The following is an 18599-nucleotide window of genomic DNA, read 5'->3' as shown; positions in this document are numbered from 1 at the left end:
TTTTTAATAGCCATTTTTTTCAGTGTCTTAGCCTCCTCCCCAGAAATGATTTCCTGAAATGAGAACCTCTTGTGATTTTAACTTCTCTTGTACTGCTGTTTATGGCTTTTTTGCATCCTTCTTGAGCATTTCGTGGCACTGAAGGTACACTTTTGAAGGTGCCAACACTGCAGCAACAGCAGCAAACTGCCATCTGATTACTTGTTTCTATGCCTAATCTTTCTGGATGAAGGCCAGATTGTCAGTCTATTCCCCCCCCCCCCACATTTCCTGGCTTTTAATAAACAGGCTAGGAGAAATTGGTCATCCTGCCTAAGAGCATTGTTTTGGGAGAAGGCTCTCTACGTCCCCAGTGTTTGCCACTTCAGCAACTAAATCAATTGCTTAGATCTTTAAATTCAAGTTTTCCAGCATGGACCTTCTGTTTAAAGAACATCCAAAGGCTTAGTAGGAAAACAACTCATCCACAAAACAAGAGAAGTCACCCAAGTTGCCATCCAAACTGCTAGAAGCTTCCTGAATTGTGGAACAAATTAATACTGCTCCACATGATCCATGTGGAGCAGAAACAATGGAAACAGACTATGCCTTCCAACAAAACCCCTGGCTCCAGTCCTCCAGCCTGAATTAGAAAGCTTGATGCAAGCCTGAGGATTTCCCCTTTGTTTTATGTGAACGTTGATGATACTCTGGAAAGGTTCAGGCTATACCACTGGTGCTACCACATGGAAGATACTGGAACCAATAGCAGGTGGATTCTGGAGCTTTTCTTCTAGGCCGTTTTTCCCTCCCCTAGATTCAAGACAGATCTATTCCTGTTACAGAGAGTGCATTATTTTCTGTAGGTGAGGTTAGTCGTAACAGGAGCAGAAGTGTATTTTTCTCAAATCCAGATCTATTCCAGCACATCCAGGACTAGAGCCATCAGTGTGAAAGATGCAGACTTCCATATTTCTATTGCCCCTGTTCGCACCCAGGAAAGAAAATTTCTCTGTTTCTCAGTAGGTCTTATGATTTCCAATTTTATGTTTTATTTTTAGCTCTTTACAAAATGCAGTCTTTAGAAAATTCATGGTGCTCAGCTTATTTTTTCATGCAGAGTGTCATGGTGTTCTCCCTCCTGGATTATTGGCTCCTAGTTACCACATAGAAACAATCAGTTTGGCTTTCTTATCCAGAGATCAGTCACATCTCACAGGCGAGTGGTGTTTCCATCTGTTTCATTCTATGCCTGTTGGGTCATATGACCGCCACCACTTCAGTTACTTCCTTAGAAGTAGCTAACCTCACCTACAGAGGTGGACCCATCAAGCCTTATTTCTATGGACAGTTTCCTTTCACTCTTTCTCCCTCACTGTCTCACTCTAAGATTCAGAGTCCGTTTGGAGCTGTGTTCACCACTGGATGGCAGAAGGAATATTTGGAACAATACGCTGCTGTACTCCAACTTGACTTGACTAATCAACATTGTTCAGTAACAGTTCCATCTGCTTTGTAGCTATATCTGCTGCTGCCTTCAGACACGTTCTTTTGTCTCAGCTTTTTAGAACAGTTACATGGGCACAACCATCAATGTTTATAAATATAAAATACTACTGACTAGATAGTTGATCTTGGGTGGAGTCTATGTTTGGCAGAATTGTGGCTTTTTTGGCTTCCTGATCACCTGTCCCTACCTCTATGTAATTTAGCTTATTATTCACCCATATGTGTGATCCATGTATATCATGCTGAAGAAGAAAAGGTTATTTACCTGTAATTGGTGGTCTTTAAAGGTTCATCTGTGAATTTTCACATCACAAAAGCTCTTTTAGTTGCACTAAAAAGAACTCATATACATATGTGAGTTCTCAAATAACCATTTGAAGAATCAGGTGTAGAAATAACCAACTATTTCTCAGAGTTTTGTGTATTTTTGTTTCTAAAATATGACAGAAATGTTTAGAAAGGAATAATTACATTATTTAACCATAAATCAAATGCTTGTCTTATCCCAACCGCTCCTTTTGTTCTAGTCCTATTATATATCTGGAAAGGCATGCAACTTTAACTGATTTCATTCTCAGGATGATCACCTCTACTCTGTAGAATCATTAAAAGAGATATTGGGGCAATCTCAGCATCAGACCAACATTTAATATAAAGCAACATTGTTTTATTATTACTAGAGACATAGAAAATTACCGAGTAAAGTATTAGGTAAAATAAATACAGTATTAATGTTACTCAGAGGATTGATTAAAGTCATAATTGTTGTCATGTCCCTATACACTCATGCCCCTGAAATTGGTTTAAAAAGTGTAAATACTCTTTCAAAAGTGTAAATACTCTTCCCATCCTGCTTCTTTAGAGTCCAACTTTCACTTCCACAGAGCATCACAGGGGATACCATGGCTTGAACAATTCTGTTCTTTGTAGGTATAGACATATCACTGCATTTGAATATCTTTTCCAAGGCCTTCATGGCTGCTCTACCAAGTGCTAGTCTGCAGCATATTTCCTGACCGCTTGTTCCTTTACTGTTGATGGTTGATCCTAAAAGGCAGAAGCTCTCCACCACTTTGTTATCTTCATTGCCAATGCTAAGGCTGATTGTTCTACCTGTTGTCATTAGTTGAGACTAAAATTAAATATAAAGAAGATAAACTTTTTCATTGTACTTCTTGGCTTTTATTGCTATCAGGGTAGCACAGGTTATTGATGTTTCTTCTTCCAGTTTTAAAATCACACTGACCTTCCAATCCAGCTTCCCTTAATATATATTCAGCATATAGGTTGAATGAATAAGGGGAGAATATAGACTTGTCTCACTCCATTGCCAACCAGAGCCAGTTTGTTTCACCATGTTCTGACCGTACTGTAGCTTCCTGACCTGTATATAAGTTGCTCATGAGGACAATGAGATGTTCTGGAATTTCCATTTTTCTAAGCACATTCCACAGCTTGTCATGACTGACACAATCAACTTCTTTTTGGTATTCTTCGGCTTTCTCAATTATCCAGTGTGTATCAACAATAATGTCTCATGTTCATCGGCCTTTTCTAAAGCCACCTTGAACATTGGCATCTCTTTCTCCACACAGGGCTCTAATCTGCATTGGAAGATCCTATTATTTTGCTAGCATATGAATTTTGAACATACCTAGTAATAATGAAGTTATTTCACTAAGTTCTGCCTTAGTGAAATTAAGTCAATTTTGTCTGTTTCTTTAAAATTTTAAGTACAAAGTGTTTCTGTAAAGTTGATGATTAATTTAATGTGTCAAATGTCATTATGAAAGCTGGCTGGTAGAAATGTACAAATTACAAGTTGGGAAAAACTGATGCTAAATATATTTTGGAAAAATGACATATACATACATACATACATACATACATACATACATATTTATATTTCAAATTTTCCTACGGCCCATCTCCCCCAAAAGGGGGACACCTAGTACTTTTTCTTCCTACCATTTTCCAAAATATTTGTGATTAGTGGGGAATAATGATGTTATAACACACTTCAGACAGCCATCAGATATATTGTTCAAAGCTTTTTTATGAAGCCCACAATGTTTTTTTCATTCTGACTTTTAAAAATAGTATTTCTTCACCTATGCTTAAAAAGTCATATTTAAATTTCACTGTTTTAATAATCATCATCAGCTACTGTATAAAGTATTCTTTTTTAGCTAAGATGCTAAAATTCTAGTCCCAAATAATGATACAGCAAGCAGTTTAAAGAAGTCCCAGGTGAAGCTGATTATCCAGATCCAGTTCAGTCTGGTTTCAGACCTGATTTTTGAATGGAACAGCCTTGATGGTGTTTATAAATTATCTTTGTCAGGAACTAAGCATGGAGATTGTGTTCTTCTTAGCTATGCTGGTGGCTTTTATATTATTAATTATGGATTCCTACTAGGATGCCTTGCTTAGATGGGGAGAGATATTTTTGGTGATTCCAGCCTGCCTTTGTCGTATATTCCTAAAAGTAATACTGGGGGACTTACACTCAGTCCCCTTATCTTTATGCTATACCAATTTGATTTGGCCTCTTATGCTTTTCAGTATTTATATGAAACTACTAGGAGATACCATCCAAGGAAAGGAGGATTGGTGTGTTATAGTAACAGTATGCTGATAATCCAGTCTATTTCCTTTCCATCATATTCTGGAGTCTCTGGCAGTTTTGAATTAGTGTTTGGGGTCTTTAATAACTTGAATGATTGTATGAATTATATGAGAAAAAATGGCAGTGTTATCTCTAATCCTCTTAAACAATCACTTGCATAGATTTCTAGTTTTTGTGTACTTGTGGATGTTTGTGAATTGAATAAAGGGAAGTGGTTGATTGGTTGAATAAGCACCTAGTACTTTTTCTTCCTACCATCCAGAAGGGGTAAGAACGATGTGACCTAATTTTTAACAGGAGATCTGATGCTGCTACATTTCCCCCCAGTTCTTTCTCTGCCTTTGCACAGGACAGAACTTGCTGCTTCAGCTCCTCTTTTAAGTCATTTTTGCTCTAACAGTTTTCCCTTACTCCCTCTCTTTCTGGTGTTTTTGTTTTGCTTGAATTTCTTAATTGTTTGTTCCTGTTCCAGGGAAGGGGGATAATACTCTTGTTTTGTAGACATCTCATCTTTGCTATCTTGCTCTGCACGGCTTCCAATGATGAAACATGCAAACAGAATAAAATCTCAGCATATCCATGTCATGAACAATAACAAAAAGATAAACTGTCCTGATTGCCTTGGAGACCATTGTGAATAACCACCATGGGCAGATTTATGTTGTCACAGATCAGCAGTGACCTTTCATCCACCTTTATACAGATGTGACCGAAGCAGCTTCTTGTTCCTCCCTATAGTAAGAAGCTTCCAATTGCAAAGCCCCATACTTCATTCAGATCTTGGGTAGCTGAAGAGGTGGACTATTTTCCTTAAAAAGCAATGTTATATTTATACATGATATGATAGGAAAGGCTTTTTACTGATACATTAAGAAGTCAGTTCTGAGACTAGTTATTGGGAAACTTCAATTTAAATAACTAGGCCTAAAATTCGAGTCCAGTACTTCCCATATACAAGCTTGGACCTTTTCAGTACTTTCAGTTGTAGAACTTTCATGAATCATCCTACATTTTGAAGGTTTCCTTTGTGATGCTAAAAATTGTGACATAGTCTCTGATTGAATCACTAAAAAACAAGATCTCCTGTCCTCAAAGTAGCAATTGTCAGCTAAAAATTATGTTGGAACTGAGAACAATCTATGTAAGAGATTATCTATAGAAATAAAATAGAAATCTATTTTCTAATTCCATTAGAAAATCCATGCTGATTCCCTTTTAATACAAAAAATAACTTTTCACAAGCTTTAGAAATTTATTTTACCTTTATTCTTTCATAATCTCCATATGTATTTGGGTGATATCAAGAAGTGGGGTATGCACAGAATATTTAGAACTTACACCTGTTTTACAAAACTCTTAATACAATTTTCCCACACCTCTCCTTTTCAGAAAAGGGGGCAGACTATACATTTTACAATAACTAGGTAGCAAGAGCTTCTCCATGGGATACACAAACCAATGTTTATCTAAGCCATTTCACATTAAAATTCCTATTACCAGAAGTCATATTGTTTTCCATTAAGGCATCCATTTGTCAGGTCTTCATAGGGCCCTTATCAAAAATACTTCATGCTGTTTGACTTGTTTGGTATAGGAGCACTTCAGTTCATTTCTCAGTCACATCTCTCTCCCTAGATATGGTATATAAAGTGAACATTGGACATTTAATGTGAAGCTTCCCTCTGTACAGTAGAGGCAACAAAACCACATTCTAATTAACCAGTTTTTGCAATCCAGTGTAAGATCCTAGTCTGCTTTCCTACTTTATTTGTCATATTCTAGTTGTGTTTGGAGAGGATTCTACTCTTTATATTTTCATACTGTATAATAGCTGCCTCAAATTATATCATGTCTTAGTCTTGATCAGAAGATGCAGTGAGAAGATCTAAACATTCCAAGCTTAGCTGTGAAAACCCAGGTTTGATTATCTCTGCCTTTCTTTAGCAGCAGGAGGGGAGAACCACTTATTAGGGATCTCTGTTGTGCTGAGAGGGATTCCTCATGGCAATTAATTATTGAAATATATTATTGTAGAGTATGTTGGCTTTTTGGCTTTGTGAAAAGAATACCTTTCAGTTGAAAATTAGAAATATTTTCCTCTGTGTAATAATATGTGAAGCTTTCTTTCTAAAGTGGTGCTGTAAAAATTATGTAATGCCAGCTTTTCACAAATAGTTATTTTTATTGCAGTCCTCTAGTAGGCGGCAACATCCTCTGAATAAACATCTCTTCAAGCCTTCAACTTTCATGACGTCCCATGAACCTCCTGTGTATATGGATGAAGATGATGACAGATCCTGTTTTCACAGTCACATGGCCAATGCAGCAGAGGAGGAACCATCAGTATGTTTTGCATTTCAACTGGATTTTAAAAAGTGTTATGTAGGAAAGTGCAAAAATTAATACAAGGACCAGAAATGGCTGTATAAGGTCAATGCAATAGAAATAGATTCTTGGTGTTTCAGTTTTAGAGGAGACAAAATTAAAACAGTGTTCCTTTTTCAAATCAGCAGTAAGTGCCCCAAACAGAATGATTTATACATTATGCTAGGCGAAACCTGATTTGGGGAGGTGCTAGTTTGTATGAGATACGTAGAGTGGACAGTCTCTAAGATCCATACGCACAGACACACATGCCTATGTCCTTCCCCCAATTCAGGAAAGCATAAGATACCTCCTGTTTTCCTTTTTTTATGGAAAAAGGTCATATGAGACGAATCACTCTAGAAGTCAATATAATGTTGTTTTTCCAATTTACAAAGTTGTTGGGCATTTTGTTCTACAATTAAATCTCCTGTCTCAATGTTCTGATTTATAAGGAAACAATTAAGTGGGAAAAACTAAATAAAGCCACATTAAAAAATTCTCATTCTATAACCATATTCTTTAAAGTATATTGAATAGGCTTGTTTTCAAGTTTTATTTTTATGAAGCCAGATTTGTTTTTATCACATTTTAAAGGATAATAAAGTTATCTTGTAAATAAAGTTAGTATAGAATAAACCTAATACGGAATAATTAGAAATCATGCATAAATAGTGTTGAATAATTAGAAATCATGTACAATTCTATCTGAATTCTCTTTCTACTCTCAGGGTTTGCTCCTCTTATTAGCATTTTCAAGGTCTGAATCCCCCGCCCCCGCCCCATTTCTGCTTTTGAATGTATTCTACAATTGGTGGGTGAATCAGTTAATTCTGAATTCATATTAATTTTTAAAAGGAATGGTGGAACATGTGTATTCAATAAGTAATCAATTCCAAAATAATACCGTATTTTAGTAATCTAGTATGCTGTGATTGTCTCTGTGTTCACCTTGTATGTGGGAAACTAGTACAAAGTCTCATTCAGTGCAAACACGTCTTTATTACCTGTAATAGGAACCCTTTGTATTTAATCTAAACTGTGTAGGCTACTCTGAAGTTGTTGAAGAAAAGACTGGATAAAATGGTAACAAATCAGAAGATACAATTTTGGATTAATTTTTCAGTACTTCATATCAAGTGCTATAATCACAGTGATTAGAGAATAAGTTTATTTCAGTTCATTAGGGTTAACAAATGTGCAAGGATGTAGTCGGTTTACAGTAATAATTAAATTTACCATAAAGCTTTCCATTTTATTTTTTTACTCAGTAAATAAATGTGTATTCATGGATTGCCAGAAGTATATTGATATTGAGATTATAGCAAGTGTGTAAAAAGAAATTTTTAAATCTTCTTTCTTTTGCTTGGGACCTGAGAAAAATACCTTTTCTGATACTGCTGTGGGAAAAAATTTCCTTCTGATGCAAACAGCATCTTCAGATTTTCAGAAGGCCATTAAAGGCCATCACATCAGTTATATTATCATCCCAGATAATGCTTTTTTGTCTTTTTGGAAATTGACATGCCTTTTTTGACTCAATATTCTAACTACATAGTGGTGGTAGGTGCATGCTTTGTCAACAATCTCTCATTTGTTTATTTAGATACGGTGGGAGATTTTCACCCAATATAGCAGTAGTTCTTTATTGTGATAACGCAGTTGTATTTCAGTAGTATTCAGAATTCTGGATCGATTTAATTCTGAACTATTTGGTACTGTGGCACTAAACAAAAAAAGATCAAATTAATGCTTATGGAATTTTCAGGGAATTTTAAACTGTCTTGAGCCACTTTCCAAGATACCAGCCATGAGCAGTCACATATCATAGATTGTAATTTATTCTGGAGTCTGTTTAGGAGATATGGTTTCTTTTACCTTAATCCTACTTTCTGTAACTTTAACAAGTTGCAATTCTCTCTTTCTCTGAAATAGGATGAAGAAAGTATCCCTGTAGCATATCGTGAATTACCGGAATATAAAGAGTTGCTGAAACTGAAACAGCTGAGGAAGCAGAAGGTGCAGCAAATTCATGCAGAAAGTGGCTTTGTTCAGCACATTGGCTTTAAGGTTGGTTGTATTTACTCAGTTGTGTAAGCGGCTTGGAAAGTAAGATGGTAATCTGGGTTCAGGCCATTCAGTTTCCTAAACAATGTAACTAACTTAAAAGTGTGAGGCTATTATGATTACCCTGTTCTAATGAAAGATGTATTTGAGGTCTGTAAATTAGGTCTTAGAGGAAATTTGGGAGGAGTTTAATTCGTGGTTATCCTGAACATTCCAGCTATTGTTCTGTACCAACTGTTTAAGGGTAAACCCCCTGAAATCGTTGGGGCTTCTGAATAGGTAAGTGCTACAGGGGGGAAAAAATCCTTCTTATGAAATTATCCCCTTGAAGGTTTACAGAGATGAAATTATTTTAATATATTAATAGATCATCATAAGCAGTATGTAGAGAAGTCTTCCTCTTAAAATTTCTGAAAAGCAGTGTTATACCTGAGCATCAGTGCTTAGAAACTAGTGAGATACTTTTTTTGTCTTTAAATTAAGTAATTTGTTTCATGTACCTCTCCCATCTGATACCTTCTGATTTATTAGACAAGAACTCTCATCATTCTTGGCCCTTGACATTAACAAGGCTAATGCTGAACTCCTCAGATTCCCCATGAAGTTTTTTTGTCTTCAGTAATAATATGGATATCTGAAAATCAGAGAAAAGAGTCTTCCATTTGCTATAACCAAACGTTGGCCTAGAATCGCATGTCACTGCCAGAAAACTTAAAGTGAGAAGATAATGGAAACTTTTCCTTTTTTTCTCCCTGAGTCATTAAGGGAATTTAGTATGGGAGGAATTGTGAGTGAGATGAAAGCAAGTCTGTAGCACAGTGGCACAAAGATACAGGAACTGCAGGTGAACGAAAAGAGGAGCTGTTTGGTGGGAGGAGGCAAAACAATTGTGTATGAGAAATCAGTTGGAAAAACTGAGAAGAGGCATAACAAAGGAGCCGCTTGAGAATTCAGTTTGAAATGTTGACACAGAGGCTTGTAGATTGCTGCTTTGTCATGTTGAGAATGGGGGAAAAATAAAAGAATAATTTTATTCTGCAGTAATGTTACTTATACCATACAACTGTTAATCTGGCAAACTTTGTATTTGTGGAGTGGAATCCCTGAGTTCACTTTGTTAAATCTGTTTGCAGTGTGATAACTGTGGAACTGATCCTATTCAAGGCATTCGGTGGCACTGTCAAGACTGCCCTCAAGAACTGTCTTTGGATTTTTGTGATTCTTGTTCTGATTGGTAAGCAGCATGCACTGAAGACCAAGTGTTGACAGTTACATTGGCTTTATTTTTAAATGTTCATCTTAAATGCATATTGTAGAGTTCATAACTCCTTTAGAATATGTAAGGGATGCTTGTTGTGATATTAAATATGTGTTGGTAGGGACCATAAATGTGCATGTTCTTTTGTATACACCTTTATTGACTAAATAAAACCTAAGGTTTTACATCAAACGTTAGATAGATTGTATGATGCAACCACAAGTTTGGTTCTCAAAATTAACATATTGAAGATCCAAGGGAAAATGGAGGGAACAATTGCAACTTAAATATATAAATGGCAAATACTGGAGTAAATAGATAAATATGTACAGAATATTTACTAAGGATGGGAACATGTATGTAGAATGTTTACTAAAAATGGGAAAATGTACAGAGAAATATTAAGATGTGCAAATGCTGGTAGAAAGGTAATGGATAAATGTGATTCGTTGCAAGAAATGAATGTCAAAAGAAGCTAAAATAGCTGTATATAAGAATATGTTTGTCATATTGTATGTCAGGGGAAGAATAAAAGTAAATTGAGTGCAGTAGAATGGGGTACTTAAAAATGTGTGGGCTAAACAGGGAGAGATAAAGTCAAGAATGTATGGGTGCTGAATGAATTTGGATTGAATACAAAAGTGAGTGACAAGTACAAATGAAACATTTTGAAATCAGTCATAAAAGAGAAGAAATGTGAACTGACTTGCAAAACAAATACATAAAAGTGAATGGGCTGAGAGGAAGGAAATGACCAAGACAGTTGTAGTTAGATGGAGTTGATGAGGTCCTCAGAAAAAGAGGTGAGAAGTTTAAAGAATAAAAGGCAATGTACAAAGCAGCGCACAGACATGGAAAAAGCAAGGATGGTTTGCAAGGATAGAAAAGTATGGAAAAGTATAGTTCATGATGTTGGTGATAACTAAATTTAGATACTTTAAATTTAGATCTTCGGCTCTTTGCTTCCTCCTTCCTTTCTGTACTATGTATAATATTTTTCCCCAAGGGATTAGCACCATGGGTATATATGGCTTAAAAAGGAAATTGTGTTGAAAAGAAATGTTCATGCATGCACTGGAAGACAGTACTTTTTGAAAAACATACTTTCCTGATATATGGAATTCATTCTGATACTAATTTAAACATACCCCGTTTGAGATAGTGAGTAGATTCTGAGCAATGTCATTCTTCACAAATAATGGTTTTTCCTTTTCTTTCAGTCTACATGAAACAGATATTCACAAGGAAAATCACCGATTGGAGCCTATTTACAGAGCAGAAATGTTCTTAGATAGAGACTACTGCATGTCCCAAGGCCCCAGCTATAATTATCTTGACCCCAACTACTTTCCTGCCAATAGATGACAAGGAAAGCAGAAGTGCAACCTGAAATGTAGTATCATTTCTGAAAACCCAACACCGGCACAGTCATTGATTCTGTGCCCACTTTGGAAAGACATTTACTTTCCCAGGAATGTCATCCACTGCATGAGAGCTTCCCAGGTGCCCTTCTCAAAATACAGCTCTCTGACCCGTCTTGTTACTAGATCACTAAACAGAGGTTGAACATTCCTAGTGTGCAGGTGGCTTTACTGGGCAGATTTTCTTCACTCCACTTTCTTCTTCACTTCACTCCATTTTCTTCACTTTAAAAAAAATAAATCCAAGACATGAGTTACAAAAGTGTGGCCAGAAAAGAAAGCACACATTAAGCATAGTCAATTCCAGAGGCTTAAAGAACTTGGCTATTATGAGACGAAGAGGTGATAAAATACTTACATTGAAACAGTTTAGTAGTTTGCAGTTTTGTTGTGAAAATAGTCTTCAGCACAGAAACTGACTTCTTTCAGCAAAGTTTTAGCCTGTGGCAGTTTTTGTTTCTAGAACATGCTCTTAGAACAATCACTGTCCCTGGGATGGTCATAACAGGCCTTGGAGCTGCTTGATTACGTAGATGTTTCTTTTACCTCCTCCTCTTTTCCCTTTTTACCACAAATTTATTTACCAAGAGTGAAGCACTACGGGGGGCAACTGTGGCGCTGCTTCCTTAACCAGCTCATGGTGTGTGAATATTATAAAATTGTCATGCAGATATATTTTTAAATGTAATGTTATATAAAATGACCATGTGATGTGTACAAAAATATGGTGAAAAGTGCCAGTGGTAGTAACTGTGTAAAGTTTCTAAATCCCCACCATTAACTCTTACGGAATACACAGCTTTCTGCCTCTGTATTTAGAGTTGTTAATGCAACTCATCAAAGAAAACTGCCTAATATAAATCATATATGGTAATAATTTTCCTCTTTTGTAGTATGCACAAGATCCATGAAAGATTGTATTTTTATTACTATTTAAACAAGTGATTAAATTTAGCCTGAACAGTGAGCAAGACTTCACATGCATTCTTTTATACTGCTGGATTTTGTTGTGCATCATTTAAAACATTTTGTATGTTTCTTCTTATCTGTGTATACAGTCTGTTCTTAAATAATGTTCAGTTGTCAGGAGAACTGTGAGAAATAAACTATGTGGCTACAGTCTGTTTATATATAGAATGGTTACTGTGACTTTTTTCTGAAGAGGTTTGATTTTTGAACCAACATTTCAATTTGAGAATACCAGTTAGGCTGTAGAGGGAAGGGGTGCCTCATCCTAGTCTTTGTCTAGCTGTTTCATGCAGCCTCTTCCAGGATAATGCTCCAGCACCCTGATTCAAACACATCCACTAAGTTCTGCACAGAACCCTGTATATGCTCTAATTTGCAGGTGCACCACTTGTGTGGGGGCAGATTTGCACAGCCAGAGGAATGCTCTTGCAAAGCGCTTTCCATTGTGGAAACATGGGGAAGCAGTTGTGGGTACATGTCAAGAGTTGCTATGTCTTTAAGAAACCACTGGATCAAAGCGATTGCATGGAAGAAGATCTCAAAGAAGCCCTTAAGACTTCTGTGTAACTTGTTTAAGACCACGATGCATGTTTCCTTGTATTTGCTTTACATATCCTTCCCCTTCTCCAATCTCTTTATAAAATAAGGCATTTTGGTACGCTTTATTAGCTGAAAAATAGCAATGATTGAGAAAGCTTTGTAGCATTTGCTATATATTTTTAGTTAATATATCATTTCAACATGTATAAGTTGTGATTCAGAAATGCTACTTATTTTAACTGTATTAGATTTCCACTTGCTTAAACGAAAAACTTGAATTTTGGAAGTAACTTAGTATATGTGTTTAATAAGTTAAACTACAGCAGTAACTAACAAGGAGTTGACTGGCTTGTTTAATAACAGAATTTCAGTTTAATTTCAGTGTTAATTTTCACATTTTGTTTAGGTGTACTCTCTGTTAGAGGAGTTGAAGTATTTTTAATGGATAGATGATGCAGTATCATTTCTAAATGACATCGTCTGTAAGCATATCTCATTCTTTGAGAAATTAATAAATCAGAATATATATAATATAAAATAATACACCTGATGTATTTCACTTTTCTCTTTAATGGAAGCAAAACTGTAATGCTTTGGGAAACTAGTATCTAATGCAAATATAGAAGATTATATTTTATATCAGATTATACGTTCTTTGTGCACAGATACTGCTTTCTGATGTTAGGTTTGCTGACACTATTCCAGATTTATCATATGGGCATGCTCTATGTACTCATTTTCCATTACTATCATTTGGATAGAAGATTGATTCAGGCCATCATTCTGGATTTAGGTTCTTCCATAAACAAGGCTGTAGAGATGTGGAAAATGTTCCAGGGTTGAAACTTTCCAACATCAAAAACACCCCTTTTGGAAGAAATCCAGTCTCAGCAAAATAGGGCATTCTAAACCCTATCTTGCAGGTTAGACTGGCCCATCTTTGAAACAGGATATTTGGGGACATAACATTTCAGCTTCAGAGCATTTTGCACAGCTCTTTAAGGCAAAGAGCTCTATACTGGTTCCAGTATAAAGCCATAGTTCCCAATGGATTTATGTGGCAAGGAAAACTGATTCTTGTTCTGTTATTAAGTATCTCATTTCTCCTTTCTAGTTAGTTCAAGACATATTTTCCTGTCCAAATAATGGCTTTACAGATCTCTTAAAGCCATATTGGAAAAGGTAGATGGTTTTCTCTGAAATGTGCATGACAAAAGCTGTTTTTCAAGACTCAGGCTTCCGACTATACATCGCTTCTTAGAAACGAGAAACTATACATTATACGTTTTCAGCAATTGACTGTACCCTACCATCCTTAGGCTGGTCTATGACCATAATAAAGATTTGACACGTTTTCAGCAAAGATTCAAATACCCTTTCAATTTAAAATTCTGTTATTTCCCATTGCCCTTTACTTAGCGGAGAGATTTTTCAGTTCTTGTTCAAAGTGCAAACCAAGTTTTTATATGGTTCTTTTCAAACAGCTGAAATTTGTAGTATAAGTGTTAATATTTTTTTGAGATTGTCAAATGTTGTATTCAAATACAACTGTCTTGTTTTGAAAGTTGTACCACACCTGTTTTTTTAGTGGAAGAATGTGGGAAGATGTCATCTAAAAGACTGGAACAAATGTTCATAACCACAAAACTACAAAAGTTTTCAAAAATTCAAGACCCTGCACCCAATTAAGTGAAAATGTTTTTATGTGGCTTTGGATTGGGTACCTAATTGTATTTCAGAAGCCTAAATATGAAGAGTAAAATTTATTACCTTCAACATTTGTCCATACATTTTATTTTTATTACCTTTTCATACAAGAGAAGTAAGTTGAAAAATACAAACTTTCCTCAGTTGCTGTTGACAGGAGGATCTAGCATGCAAGAAATAGTGGACAGCCCAAGAGAAGGATGCAGTTTCTTCGTCAGATTACAAAGATTCTCTTGTCTGTTGATCAGCATTCTGAAAAACCTCAGTATTTCAGCCATCATGGGGGGTGTGCGTGTGTGTGAGAAAAGTATGTGGAAATCAGGACTTAACACTGCTCATTTGAGTTTTAAACTTCCATTCCACATGTTTAACCTATCATGTTAAATGCCAAGCAATAAATTAAAAGAATTTAAAACTGAGTTTGACAATTGCTATATTTATCTGTCAGACGTAGAGTAACCAGCGTATATGGACGATTATTGCCTGTAGTCTTTTGAAATGCCTGTTAACCGCCTCTGTATTTCTTATACTCAGACACTGCCATTATTCCAAGTCTTTACACATCTCAAGCACATCAGCAATATTTGGCACTCTTCTTTTCTGCAAACAACATCCCTATATTGGCATTGTAAGTGAAAGATCATTTGAGCCAAAACTACATAGGACACTTGTATGGATGGTCTATCAATGTATCAGCTGCTCCTGCAATTACAGTTAATTATTTCACATTTGGTTCATGTACTGCATATCATTTATGCTGCTTTTTGTGAGGCTTTCCCAATGTCCACTATTTTGTGTGTAAATGACTGCAAACTTAATTGCAGACATGTTCCCCCAATAAAAGAAAATGACAGAAAACACTGTTCAAGCACTACAAGGAAAGAACAAGCCTAAATAGCCTCAAAACTGAATTGCGTTCAGCAGCAAATTCACTGTTACATCACTTCTACTCACTGGGAATGCTGTGCTGGACTGTATCATCTTGTAGTAGTGAAATGCAAGACACATGTTCTATAAAACTCAGCTGCTGTTTATCATGCTGCTTTTTGAACCTGTGAACTGCAAACTCTATCATAGGCCATATACAGTACACATGTCATTACTGTACCATTTAAGTTACAAAGGTTTTTACAATGTTTACAACATGCATTAATCTTTCAAGGCAGCAGCTATTGCTTGAAACAGCATTTGTAAAGGACACTGTATGCATGTGTGTGAGAGCGAGCACTGCCATTACATTAAGTGCTGAAAGAGAGTGATGCTATTCCTTCTTCAGAAAAGCATTGACTGAAGTGCATATCTCAAGGAAAACTTCCTCTGGTGGTCCTTCTGCATTTATCTGTAGTAAAGAAAAAAGAAAGAACATCCAGAGAAGTTAATTTTCTTTAAGAGTCATCTCACGTGATAAAGGACAACAGCAGCCTTACATTACTAGATGCCTCCCAGAGTTAACAGACTCAATACCCATTATAGCCAACACTCAAGAATGCTGAAAAACAGCATTCTTGAGGGAACAATATGCAACATTCAAACTGAAAACAGGAGAAGGGCTTTTAAAAAACTCCCATTATGCCTAAGTAAATTCAGCCATCGAGTTGACTTGGCTGGAAAAGACAAAGGGGAAAACGGGAAGAGAAACTAGAATGCCTTGCTTGGAGAGAATAATGACTGATGCTCATGTCCAGGAAAGCATGAAACAGTATTTTTTCAGGCTGCATTTCTGTCAGGAGATAAAACAGACCAAATCACTAGTAGAATTCAAGCAGTAGGCACCAGCCAAGCCTGTATATTATTATTACAGCTAAAAGAGAAAGTGGTTTAGGATGGGTTTGCTGCCAACCTAATTGTTGGGATGTACAAAATATTTAACATACAGGTAGTCCTCAGTTAACCACAACAGCAACTGGAAGTCATATTTAAGTGGTGTGATCATTAAGCCAGGCATCACAGGACTGCACCCAACTTTACTTTTTTTTTGTGGCAGTCATTAAGCAAACCACTTGGTCATTAAGTGAATCACATGGTTCCCCATTGATTTTGCTTGCCGGGAGCCAGCTGGGAAGGTTGCAAATGGTGATCATGTGATCCCGGGGTGTGCTGCAACTGCTGTAAATACATGCCAGTTGCCAAGTGCCTGAATTTTGATCAACTGCAGGGGGCGTTGTGATGGTTGTAAGCATGAGGACTGGTTGTAACCACCATTTGTTCAGCGCCATAACTTCCAACAGTCATTAAAAAAACTGGTTATTAAGCGAGGACTACCTGTATGCTATAGGCTTGAGACTGTGGAGGAATCTGCAGGCAATCAGAACATTTATGTGAGCCCTTAACAGCTTCTAGGGCAGTGGTTTTCAACCAATGTGCTGTGAAATGTCCACAGGTGTGCTGCATCAGCCGGAACCCCACCTCCTGTGACATCACTAGGGGCAGACTGCCTCTATTTCTCTTCATGCAACCAGTGATATCACGGGACTTCCAGTTTCGTGACCCAGAAGTCCTGCCCATGAGATGTGTGCCATGAGATGAACAAGGTAGAGAACCTTTGTTCTAGGACGTAATTTATAACCTCCAGCAATGGCAACAAATAGCCCTGACCAGGTGAACAGAGATGATTGTCCATTACATCTCTTCCCAATATGTATTTTTCTTTTTAAATTTTAATTTGCCTTGGAAAAAACACAAAAACGCTCTTCACCTATAACATCCAAGTGAAAAACATACTGGGGGAGGGAGGAGTGTAAATTTGAAATAGCAGTTCCGAAGTGTTTTGGCAACAGATGCTTTCTATTTTTCATGCTGAGCATTTTCAAGTGTGAAACACTGAATCTTAATAAGGAGATAAATCTCTCAATATCTGAAGACATTCTGACTTTCATATTCTGTATGAAAGAGCTGAGTACACAAATTATTTCAGTAATGGCAAAAAAGAAAAAGGCAACAGCAGAGGCACTTTTCTATTTTTCTTGCTGTTTGAAATAATATAATAGCATAATATAACCTAAATAATACTAGGAACAGTATAGTAAGTAGCTATTTTCCAAATTTTACCTCTATTAAATACATTCCAGAGTTTTTGTGCGAGTGTGAGAATTCTTCAACAGGGCATACTTAAATACCTTAATTAAGGAAATGATTCTAGCTAAGAGTTTTAAATATTAAGTAGAAGAGGAAAATAAAGGGAGACTGAGTTGCCAAATTTTTTGTAATCTAAAATAAATGCAAAATAAATTTAATTCAGGTACATTAGAACCACAGGTAGCATGTGCTATCTTATGTAGAAGTGTATTTAAAACCAAAAGGTTGAATTTATTTTAGGTTATAACACACTTCTTACTGAAAACAATGAGAGTTAAACTTGTGATTAATTCTTCTCATTAATTTCAATGTATTCAAATTTAGAGTGAGGTGGCAGAGCATCTGCCATTTCTGAAGTTTTGACAAGATACATGAGTCAGGCTGAAGCAGAAGAAGTTGTAATGTTCTTGTTTTTCTGTCCCCTCCTTAATGGTTACAACTATTTGTACTAATTCCAGGGAAGTATAAGGGAGAAATCTGATTCTGTCCTTCCCAGAGGACAAATGAACCTGACATGTACAATAGAAGATCCAGAAATCTTGCTTGAGATTAAACTAACTCACTCTGGACAACCAGTACAGCCCCTTTCCGCATTTATGTGAACCACTTCCTTGAAGTTAACTGACCCTTCTCACATTCATAATCAAGGCAAAGTCCTAGAGAGGCCCCAAGAGACCAGAGTTTCTTTAAGCACTCTACTCCATCTCTGTGGCTTTTTCTGCTTTTAACATCCCCCATAGACAGATTTGGGGAGGAAGAGGGTTGAAAAGCAGGCACCTGGGGCAGGTATAAATCCTGTTTCTCCACCGTGGCATCAACTCCAAGACAGGAAAGCAGAGGAGGGATGTGAAAATCTCTCAACTCTTTTGTGATGTTCAAGAAATAAAAATATGGCCACTGGCCAACTAACCAGTCATCCCAAAACATGAGTTGCCAGCATATGAAGGTGAATGAACTGACTAAAGAGGATCTGAGTCAGAGATGGTCTATCTGCGACATGCTTTTTCATTAGATATTTTCTCCTCTTTCTGGCCACTTTAGGTATACGTAACAGAGTTAATGTAATTCAGTTTAATTTTTA

The 18599-nt window shown here is 36.5% G+C and overlaps 2 protein-coding genes across 7 annotated transcripts in view; one reads left to right on the top strand and one right to left on the bottom strand.

Annotated features, from left to right (window-relative positions):
- The window catches only part of ZZZ3 (zinc finger ZZ-type containing 3), a 74356-nt gene extending 59844 nt beyond the window's left edge, over positions 1-14512 (top strand). For all 6 annotated transcript variants that reach the window (XM_063298147.1, XM_063298149.1, XM_063298146.1 and 3 more), the window contains 4 exons: positions 6308-6460; positions 8417-8551; positions 9682-9782; positions 11027-14512. In XM_063298147.1, the coding sequence (XP_063154217.1) occupies positions 6308-6460; positions 8417-8551; positions 9682-9782; positions 11027-11171 (534 nt within the window). In that variant the 3' untranslated portion in view covers positions 11172-14512. The remainder of the gene's footprint in view (positions 1-6307; positions 6461-8416; positions 8552-9681; positions 9783-11026) is intronic.
- Positions 14513-15662: 1150 nt separating this feature from the next.
- The window catches only part of AK5 (adenylate kinase 5), a 115651-nt gene continuing 112714 nt past the window's right edge, over positions 15663-18599 (bottom strand). The window contains exon 14 of the mRNA XM_063298142.1: positions 15663-15782. Coding sequence (XP_063154212.1) covers positions 15705-15782 — 78 coding nt within the window. The 3' untranslated portion in view covers positions 15663-15704. The remainder of the gene's footprint in view (positions 15783-18599) is intronic.

This window comes from Candoia aspera, chromosome 3, assembly GCF_035149785.1.
Source record: "Candoia aspera isolate rCanAsp1 chromosome 3, rCanAsp1.hap2, whole genome shotgun sequence".
Classification (NCBI taxonomy): Eukaryota; Metazoa; Chordata; class Lepidosauria; order Squamata; family Boidae; genus Candoia; species Candoia aspera.
This window is presented reverse-complemented; position numbering and strand designations above follow the sequence as displayed.